Source organism: Camelina sativa, chromosome 6 (assembly GCF_000633955.1).
Source record: "Camelina sativa cultivar DH55 chromosome 6, Cs, whole genome shotgun sequence".
NCBI lineage: Eukaryota > Viridiplantae > Streptophyta > Magnoliopsida > Brassicales > Brassicaceae > Camelina > Camelina sativa.
In genome coordinates, this window is record NC_025690.1 from 18439723 (window position 1) to 18451506 (window position 11784).

An 11784-nucleotide genomic window follows, 5' to 3' on the forward strand; every position below is an offset into this window, starting at 1 on the left:
GACGCCCATTGCTTTGAGACGCATCGAAACCTCATCAAAGATTTTGGAGGCAGACTCACAAGTATCTCCCTCGTCAGATCGAAGGGAATCCAAAATTCGGGGTAGAATGATGGTCCTTGTGTTCTTACATGGATCTCTTTTGTCTTCTCTTCTCTTGTTTCCATGACTCCTTAATTGGTAGTTTCAATATACTTTAGTTTACGCTAGCTGTGTCGTCGTTTAACAATCTTCGTGTGTGTATATATATATATATAATATAGTAATCAGAAACTTATTCAATAATGTGAGATTTTCTTATAACTATTACATTTGTAAAAATTAAAGTATATACTTTTCTATCCATTTAGATGTTTTAAGAGAAATTTATTTACTGTTAGGAAAAAGAGGAAATTTATAATTGGTGAATCTAGTAAAATTGAAATATATACTATGAGCTAGTAAAGTAGTCATTGTTATGATCCTATATATTATATGACTTAGATATAAGATAATGAACACATGCATGTTGACAAAAAAAAAGAAGACTATATATATAATAAATATATTTATGACAAAATCTCTTAAATTTGATTTTTGAAAAGAAAACAAGATCCTATGAATGGGCTTTACCCAATATTGAATACACTCAAATTTTCTTATCAAAATGTTTTTAAGTGTCATTTTGAAGAAAAACACATGTATATCATACATATATACTAAATAGATATAAAGAGAATATTCTTTTAGTGAAGACTGAACATATGTAATATGGAGTTGAGGTTTGTATAGAGAATTAATAATTAACTAGATAGTTACATGTGTTGTACAAGAAAAGTAGATGGCATAAAATAATAGATAAATTCTTATGAATACCTTTCTAAATGATATAAGATAATAGGGAAATTTTTAGAGAAATATCATTTTATATGATATATGTTCAAACTTATTTTTAATGTGAGATTTTTTATTAAGTATTACATTTATAAAAATTAAACTTATTTTCTTTCTGAATTATATGTACGGATTTTTTTTGTTATTTTGTATATAGTTTTCTATACATTTAGATGTTTTAAAAGAAATTTATTTATTGTTAGGAAAAAAGAAGAAAAAATTTCATTGGTGAAAATAGTAAAAATTAAAATATATATTTATGAGCTGGTAATTGTTATGATCCTATATATTAGATGGGCTTTTATGATGAACACATGATGGCAAAATAAATATCTATATATACTATTAATTGGGAAGCACATTTAGGAATAAAAAAAAACAATAAAACAAGAATACCATACAATGCCCCTACGACATAGAAAAGCACAGAACAAGGAAAAAAAGTATTTGAGGGCAAAAAGGTAATCTTTTTGAGTAGAAACACGTGAACCCAAAGTATTTGGACATAAGCTTATTCTGGCCTTAAATATCGTAGATGCATGTCCAAACATGTAAGTTCTCGCAAACCTGTAAGTAAAATTAAATCCAAACAGAAAATTTGCAAATACCAACCATAATATTCGTTAGCCATCTTAGCTCCAACAAATCAGGGATTCTAATCAAAATCGTTTTAGACAACTTACCTTTCACCACAAACGTCACCATAGTAAATAATTGCCATATCTGTTCGTCAATTATTCATCCACAAAACACGGAAAATCCAAACAGCTTTGTTTCAATTATATACCATAACAATTTTGTTGCCATAATCATCACCATAATAAATCATTTCCATATCGTAATTTAATCTGCTAAAATTATGTGAATGAGAACAATATTGATTTCAAAAACTTACCATAATATCAATTATGTTAAACAAAAACAGTTACGATTTTAATGCAATCAACAATCATCCTCTACCATATCTCTTCAAACAAATAAGAAAATGAAAACATTAACTGAAAATCTAGAATTGATTTTCCGAATATTCTACAATTACCACAATCGCAACAACTCATAACTAAAACTTCTATATAAACAAGAGAATACGACATACATTTAAAAACACATCAAACGTAGAAAAATAGATCAGAAAATCACCTTAGTAGAAGAGATGGTTCCCAATGATGGTTTCACTCATGTCTACGAACTTAAGGCCTTCCAAACAACATGGAAAATAAGAGTCAACATTGTGCATACTTAGAAGCAGTATACCACATAAACTAGAGAGATTCTAGAGATGATTTTGGCTCATACGGTAGTAAGTTTAGTATTTTTAAAAAAACTTTTGAAAATATTTTATATTGTCTTTGGTGAGTGGCGAATAATAGAGAACTTTCAACTTACAAGAGTCTTAGTAAAGTTCCGGGATAGCTATAATGTATTGTTAGTTTAAATTATATATATAGCTTAATATTTTTAATATTAGTATTGAATAATTATTTTCTAATGCAGATGTTGTTGGCCAAGTGCTTTCTATTGGTGACATGAAAAGTTTAGTGACAAATCGAAAAAGGGATTAGAGGTTGAGCTGCAAGACACAAGGTAGTGATAACAGATTTATTGTCTCATTAAGTCCCAATATTACCAATGATTTAATTGCTTTACAAAATTTTAGTTAAATTACCTGATTTAATATTTCTCATATTCTAATATTAGTAGTATTGACCAAATAATTAAATGAGGATTTAACCCATGTTTCAAGACCGAATTAATAATATTTTATATTTATACTAATGTTAATTCAAACCATCATGTATATATAGATAATCAGTTTCTAAATAAAATATATACTTAATTAAATTTATGTCCTCTAAATTAAATATTTGCGAATATTAGTTTTCTAATCATTCTAAAATTGGATTTTCGGTTCTTTCAATAAAATGGAAATTAGCGAATGAAATTAATGGCCCAGACACACACACAAAAGAACGTAAGAAACTCTTGGCAGACAAAATATAGTAAGAAAAAGAAAATATCATATATATCATTATATATTTATATTGTACCAAGAACATATATAAACGATGACAAACGGAAGGTGGACGGTGACGGAAACGGAATTGGAGGAGGAACGAAGTGTATTTTAAAAACAAAACTAACCAGCGTTAACCTTTGTGCACATGTATTTATTAAGCCGTGCGCCAGAAGGTGGACAAGTAGGAAATGTGTTTAGAGGCATGAGATTCCCAATGTGATTCGTTAGAGTTCCAAGAAATTTCCAATCGTCACGACATGATCCATTACGGAGCCAAAAATCATCATCTTCATCAAGATGTTCAATTTTGATCCTCCTCGTGTGAGTTTTTCTCTTTGGATCATAGTAAGACACATAAATCTCTTTATCTTGCCATGATACCGACACATAAATAAACTCACCATCTTCTGTCACATCACTTAAAAAGTAATTATCTTTCACAACAGGATCTTCTAGAGAAAATGGTATATGAAAGTCTTGGCACGACCATTCTGCTTTTTCAGTATCTTCAAGAACCCATAATCTGTAAGACGTTGATTCTGAGATAACCCAAGCTAGTTTTCCCTTGTAGCTCACTAGTGAAGGGTTAGGCTCCACTTCATCGTCGCACAGCATACAACTGTGCGTTTGGATTATCTTGAAATTTTCAGTCCTCACATCAAAACTCAATATTTTTTTCCCTTTCCCATCTATGCCAACAATAAACAAAATCCCATTGATGCATATCCCTTTACATGATAAAAAACACTTGGGAATATCTATGATCTGTCTCCATGATTCTCCAGCTCTCAATGTAAGAACATAAGTATCCTCAGTGCTGGCATATGACATGCTCAGTATTTTATACGTGTTTCCAATAGGATCGTATCCTAAATAGCTTTTTGAAAACACTTGTATACCATGTCTGAGTTTACCTGTTTTGTGAAAGGTAACATGTTTTCCCACGCTAGGATTCCAAACTACAACACGATAGAAATTATGGAAAGAGATCAAGCCATGGACCGACTGAAACTGAAAATTAGGTGAGTATCTATGTACTTCCTGGAGAGTGAGATGATATTTTTCCACGTGAGTCGTCGTCGTTTCGAGATTAATCTTTTGTTGCGGAATAGATAAGTATAATAGTTTGTCCTTTTTTTGGAAGCTTAGCATGAGACAAGTTGATGACTGTTTCGTGAATGAGTCGATGAAATCTGGATCGGAGGTGACAGACGCCCATTGTTTTGAGACGCATCGAAACCTCATCAAAGATTTTGGAGGCAGACTCACAAGTATCTCCCTCGTCAGATCGAAGGGAATCCAAAATTCGGGGTAGAATGATGGTCCTTGTGTTCTTACATGGATCTCTTTTGTCTTCTCTTCTCTTGTTTCCATGACTCCTTAGTAGCTACTTTCAATATAGTTTAGTTTACGCTAGCTGTGTCGTCGTTTAACAATCTTCTTGTGTATATATATAGTAATCAGAAAAAGTATATGGCATAAGATATTAAGTATATATGATATGTGTATGTTTCAAACTTATTCAATGTGAGATTTTCTTATAAGTATTACATTTGTAAAAATTAAAGTATATACTTATCTATCCATTTAGATGTTTTAAGAGAAATTTATTTACTTTTAGGAAAAAGAGGAAATTTATAATTGGTGAATCTAGTAAAATTGAATTATATACTATGAGCTAGTAAAGTAGTCATTGTTATGATCCTATATATTATATGGCTTAGATATAAGATAATGAACACATGTTGACAAAAAAAAAAAAGACTATATATATAATGAAATATTTACGACAAAATCTATTAAATTTGATTTTTAAAAGGAAAACAAGATCCTATGAATGGGCTTTACCCAATATTTAATACACTCAAATTTTCTTATCAAAATGTTTTTAAGTGTCATTTTGAAGAAAAACACATATATATCATATATATATATATATAGAATTAATAATGAACATATAGAGAATTATTTACTAAATAGATAAAGAGAATATTCTTTTAGTGATGACTGAACATATGTAATATGGAGTTGAGGTTTGTATAGAGAATTAATAATGAATTATACCTTATCATCACGTAAACAAAACTCTTTTTCTTTTAATAAATAAGATATACTCTTTTTTTTCTAAATATAAAATGTTTTAACTAAAAAGAAGTAGCTTGAGAAGTATCAAACCCCACAGATAAATAAATCAAGAGTAAAAAAGAAAAAAAGTATCAAACTCTAGTTAGAAGTTTAACCAATCTTGAAAATACTTCATAATTTAAATAATTATAAAATACTTAATCAGTTTTGGAAATTTGAAAACATCTACATATACAGTAAAACCTCTATAAATTAATAATATTAGGACCAAGACATTTTATTAATTTATAGTGATATTAATTTATCTATCAATTAATAATTATTATTTTATAGTGTAAATTAATAATTATTAATTTATAGGTATATTATTAATTTTTTAATTTTTAAAAAGTTATGAATTGAGACAATTTTTGCAAAATAAGATTAGAACTTTGGATGTTGCAAATTTTATGGTACTGGATTTGAATTTGAAATAATTAAAAAATATTATTGACAATGAATTACAAATATTATAGACAAATTCACTTATACACATGACATAAATATTCAAATTTATGGATAAGAATATCAATTGTCATATTTTATTAGTCTATCAAACTATCAAAATGTAAATGATGCATATTTAGAAACTGAAAACTTTAAAAAGTTTTAGCTGTTTTATGAAATGTTATAGAATATGTTATATCTTATTATATAAAGTATAATTTCAAAAGTTACTAATTCGTGTCAAAATCTTATTATGTAGTAGATTTTTTAAATATTAAAATATTAATAAAAATCCATATTCAAAAACATAAAAAAATCATAGAGATAATTTTACAATAAAGACACATGTAGTTATCCTAGAGAAATCCTAAAAATACTACAATAATTAAACTTTAAAAAATAATCCTATGTTATATTGAATTACTTGGCCTAATATTAAAAGAAAATGAATCTTATTATATAAAGTTGGGTTTTGAAAATTAGTCATTAACAAGATTTTGACATGTGTACAAATCTATATTATGAAAGTTGGCCAACTCTCTCCATCCTTCTGCCACATCAGCAATGGAGAGAGTGCCACATGTTCATCCTTCTTTATGTTGCTTGACTGCTACTCTTCGTCTTCCTTTGCTTGATTTTCGTAGTAACTAATACTTTGACCCTTTTCGTCTTCCCTTGCTTTAGTAACTGCTCCTTTATAATATCTCTCACATCCTGCTGTTTTTTGTAGTGAATGAAGATGTGAAATATGAAGGTCAACTACAGAGAAAGGAGAACTTGAAGATCAAGCATATTCAGAAAATGCTCTTTTATATGGCAGAAGTGGTGAATATATAGAGAAAGATGTTTAATTAGTTCTTCTAATTATAGTTTGTAAGTGATTATATACATACATTCTCATTCCATAACAAACAAGAAAAATCAAAATTCTCTCTTTAAGTTTACATTGTTGTGTTGTTTTCCTTCTCTACAAATCTTTTTAATAACTCTATCTGCTCAACTATACAAATAATTGCAAGTTCATTCTCGCTATGGTGAACCTTAAGGATTTTGTCTTTGAGTGGTGTTGTTTATAAATTTTTGTTTTATGTATCTAGGGCCGGTATGTGTGTTGTTAAATGTAATCTTACTATAGAATAAGAAGAAACTGGTCATTTTGTGTTTGATTCTTAAAAGGTAGAATAGATTATGAGACTTGGGAAATTGGCCAAATTTACTATAGTTTTTTTCTTACTGCTACAGTCCCAGAGAAAAAAAAAGATTCAATCATGTGTGATGCCTACTCCAAATTTTCAATAGATCACCATGGTTTGTGCTTTCGTTTCTTACTACTCAATACATGATATGATATTGACAGTAAAAATGTAATTTTTCATATCGCGAAAATATAACCCGCGCATTGCGCGGGTAGTCATCTAGTCATTATATATAGTTTGAAGATACAACATAACAATTGTTTTATAGATATGAGGTTAAGAGAAACATACTTTACTATATCAACGTATATATATATATATATATATATGTAAATTTACATGATTATTAGTTTATGATATTATTGGGACTATATTTTACATAGGGATTTCAAAAAAATTATTATCTTATTATCTTATCAAATTTTGTTATTTTTTACACTGCCCCGACTTTGGACTAACAAAATTTATTAATTTATAAAGTATTAATTTATAGAGTTTTTACTGTAATAGTAAACCCACTTTTAGTACAAAACCCACTTGTGACCTAATAAATTTTCTCTTCGTCCCTCCCCTCAACACCCGACGTCCAACATTCCATCCCAGAGAGTATATAGAGAGATTGCTTAAAAGAAGAAGACAGCTAAAATATCAAAAAATCTACCAGGAAATTAGGAACTCCAGTTACCTCTGGAGCCATCTAAAAATCCGGATTCAAATGAAAGCCAGAAACCCAGGTTAATATCACTCTCGTGTGCCTGGATGGCTGGATTCATTGAGAAAGCAGGAGCTGAACTCAAAGGGTGTTGAAGAGTCACTTTAACGACGGTGAGTATGCATGAATGATATGTTTGGATCTCACCTCTGTTCTTACCTTGATGATGAGTTTGTGTATACTTGTGTTGTGATATCTATTCAAAATGCTGGATTCGTTTGTTAATGTAATATGTAGTTGGACTTTTATTTACCAATCTTTTGTGTGATGGTATTGTTTCGTTGACTTATGCAGAGGTCGAGCTTTATGCACTTGGAATGGGATTGGACTGTTGTAACAATCTCTAAGACCTTGAAGAACAATGGACTAGCAACAAAGAAAAGTACGTAAAATATCTCTTCTAGTCATCAACAATTATTTTTTCTTCACTCATAATTCAATAATCTGTTTCCTCTTTGTTCTGTGGTTAACAACAGAAGTGTTAACGTTGAATGTGGGAATGAAAGATGACACCAAAGGAAGCATAGTACAGAAGGCTAAAGCAAGTTTGTTTTACTTTTTTTTTTCTTCTCAAATGCTGGTAAAGAAACGGCAACAGGAGCAGTTTAGCTCTGGATTGTCTCTTAAATCTGATGCTATCGACCAGCAAAAATCTCACCTTTCCCTCTTTTTTTTTTTTCTCTCTCACGGTTTGTTCGTCATTGTCTAGTAAAAGCATTTGAGAACCAACAACAAAGACAACCAACAACAAAGAAGAGAACCAAACCGCAGAGGATATGGAGAAGACAATGAACTCAGAATCTCTTGGAATGAGGCATCAACCTAAGTTCTTAGTAGGCTTGGGCATAAAAACCGTACCCGGAAAACTGGGTTCGGGTTGTATACATGAAAAATCTCTACTGGATTCTATTTTTCTAAACTTGTGGGTTCGGGTTGGGTATTACCACCCATCAAACCCAAGAAACTAAAAAATATCTAAAGTATTAATATATTTAACATTGATATAATTTAACTACCTAAAATTATAACTATACTTTTGAATATATAAATTAGTTTTATATCTATATATCCCAAATAATCAAAATACCAAAAACATTATTTGTTACATATGTCAAAATTTAATTAAAATTATTTTAATTTAACCAATTTTTTTGGGTACTCCTTAGTTGAGATTAAAAATCATGTTCTAAAATTTGTAACTCAAACCGATCCGAATCCAATAGTACCCAAACTAAAATCATATGCCAATCATGTTCTAAAATCATGTTCTAAAATTATCACAATGAATTTTATTTTCCTAAACCTGTCTATCCGAACCGGTTATCCATATGCCAATCCGTATGAACAATTCTTGGTGGGAGTAAAAGATCAAAACCAATGGAGTTCTTCGTTTAGTCCATCTCAATTGCAGTATTTATGATGTTGTTTAAGACCATGTTTTAACAAACGGTTTTGTAAATTAAGATTATGCATCTTTTGATTATTTATGGAAAGAAATATTTTTTAACAAATTGGTTTTGTAGCATGCAATCAATTGAATTTCAAATATATATATATATATATATATGTGGGATAATATTGCAATTCATCATTCTATAATGTAGCACATAAAAATTGCTACAAAAAAAAAAAAGAATTATGAGCTACAAGAAAATATATTAAAACATTTGATTAATGGTATAATAATACGATTTATAATAGCATGTTAAAAACGCTATTGTATGGGGTGATCCCATTATAGTTTCCGTTGGGGTAAAAATAGTCATCGTAGATCGTGAGGTAAGAATGCGCATTTTTCATGTGGTGCTTCTCTGATCAGTGTTTACATCTAAGTTGGAATTTGTTATGAGTCTGCTCGAAATCTTTACATCTAAGTCGTACAAAACCGTTAAAATAATTACTACTTTAAGAGCCCTATCCTACTAGATTGAATGACGTATTGGATCACACGTTTATGCCCACAGGCATTATTTATTTCATATTAATTTCGTGAGAACATGTAATAACTCAATATTACTTTCATTACAAAGTGAGACTACAGTGAACTTACTTGTGAAGGATACCAAAAAGAGAAAGGGAAATAAAAATTACTCTACACGTTTTCGTACATTATTTTTACTAATTTTTGATAAAAGTTTCCATATATTAATTGCTCCCAAGAAAGTATTACCAATTATATGACGGTAGCTAGAATGATTGTTTGTGAACGACCATTCTTTCAAAATGTGCCCAAAATCGTAAAAATAGCCAAATGGAAATGTCTGGCATGCAATAGCATTGTAACAAAAAAATCGCGTTTCTAGGAAATTACAACAAATAATACGTTCCAATAATAGTAACAACTCATGAAAAGTCCATTTATTTCATCACCGATCATGAGAAAAATTTAAGTACAAAATTACCAAAAAGAGGAATAACTTAATATGATATATATTACGTAGAAGAAGAAGTTATTCCTCTTACGTAGAAGAAGTGAGAAATTAAAGATATGATATTATGTAGAGTTCCATTTTCACTCTATAAATATGACCCTTGGACAAGAAGTCACAGAGCACACCAGAGAAAAACAAAAAAGAAAACAGAAGGAAACAAGTCACATACAAAAGAAGAAAAGAAAGAATCTTCAGAAATCAGAATGAATAACGAGATCCGCATCTCAGGACTTATGAAATATGCTCGGGAACTTTTGCAGAAGAAGAGATACCATGGTATTGATTTAGTCATTTATGTTGTTCATAACTCTTAATTAGTATTAATTGTTGGGTTACCTATTTATGTACCTTCTTATGATTTGTGTTCAGATGTCGTGTTTGCAATGACGAAAGCTACGTCTCATTGGAAGCAGGTAGAAGAAGCCAAAAGATTGACGTTTGAGGCCATCGACGGTCTCTTAGCCGTTGATATACAGCAGTCGTCTATGAGCTTGGTTTACCCGATGCTGGAAATCATCTTACTAGCAAGAGGAACTAACGTGCAAGATAAGACGCACATGTCTATTGACGAACTCACCAAAAAAGCCATTGAAGATGTAAACAATGGTCACTTATATGGTACCCCATCGATCATTTTCGTTTTGACATATGTTAAAAATCTTATGAATAACCTTAATTTGGTATCCATCTCTCTATATTCTCATGTTGTCATCAGTTATCATTTGGTGTTTTTTTTTTTTTTTTGCTTTTTCCTTTTCCATTTTCTATCACATTAACATTTGGTGTTTACGTACGTAGCCATACCCAATATGTTAACGTGTGATGTTGTTTGTAGATTCGATCGAAGCCTTACTCACCTCATACAAGTGTTTTGGCCATCTTGGGCCCGCAGACAGGGAGATGGCATCGGACCTGCTGCTTAGAGTCATCGAGAAAGATAAGGAGATGGTATATTCCGAACTATTAAATGAAGCGATGTACGGGGGAATCATCAGGCTAGTCTGCGGCGGGGCGAAAGAGTGTAGCTGCTGTTCGATGGATGATAACTAACTATTTAATAATAAATAATATACTTCTAATTAATTTACCAATTAATACTTTATAATTATGCAATAATGTTGCCTTACGTTTGAAATAAATAAATTTCGAAATTATATATACCTCAAAAATAAATGCAAAAGTGTTCTCAGAAACTTGAGAAAACACGGTTCCAGCTTTTGGCGTAAGCAAAATAAAAAGTAATCTTACTCAAACTTAAGTCATGTTTACACAGCAACAAACACAATTTGGTTATAGAAAATAAAGATCTTTGAATTTGTTTCACGTTATCATTCATTATCCACTGAAAATTAAGGTTTTATCAAACATATTGAAATATATATTGTTTACTTGAATTTTAAACATGGGTCACAGTAGATATATATATATATACTATAGTTACCCACCGGGATTCGAAGAGCATGCACCGAAACGACAATAAGCTTTTTTAACTTGTATGGTTATTAAAAATTAAAAAACAATACGCGCCGCTCACTAATATATTAATGATTAATTTTTAATTTTAGCTCCAGTAAAATTTTGGACTAGTTGGAAGTTATTAGTGTATTTATGTGTAAAGTGCTCCAACTCCAATCCTCGTCACTTGTCAGTATTATCTATGATGGCGGAATGACGGTGAAATATAAGACAGCTGAGTTGAGGAGGTTAAAGCAAGTTTTACCAAATTATACGTCTCCTTACACAAAATTTCGAAACAAAAAGAAAATTATGGTAATAATCAAATTAGTCGCTGACTTTAAACAACTATAGTGACGTAACCAGGACCTCCTTACTCATTATAGACACAGCTTACCGATAAACGCACTTTAGTTTAATTACTTGTATGATCTTCGAAATTCTAGGGTCTACCCGAACCACTCATAACATTTGAGGACCACTATTTAAAATCACATTTTTACTAGAGAAAAAAAAAAAAAAAAAAAAAAA

The 11784-nt window shown here is 30.2% G+C and overlaps 1 protein-coding gene across 1 annotated transcript; it reads right to left on the minus strand.

Moving 5' to 3' along the window:
- LOC104699221 (putative F-box protein At1g47730) lies at nt 3008-3718 on the minus strand. The gene has a single exon (XM_010414555.1). It carries the CDS (start codon nt 3716-3718, stop codon nt 3008-3010), a length of 711 nt encoding a protein of 236 aa, XP_010412857.1.

Excerpts from the sequence above, each read along its gene's own strand:
- LOC104699221 (XM_010414555.1), bottom strand. The coding sequence starts at position 3,718 with ATGTCATATGCCAGCACTGAGGATACTTATGTTCTTACATTGAGAGCT.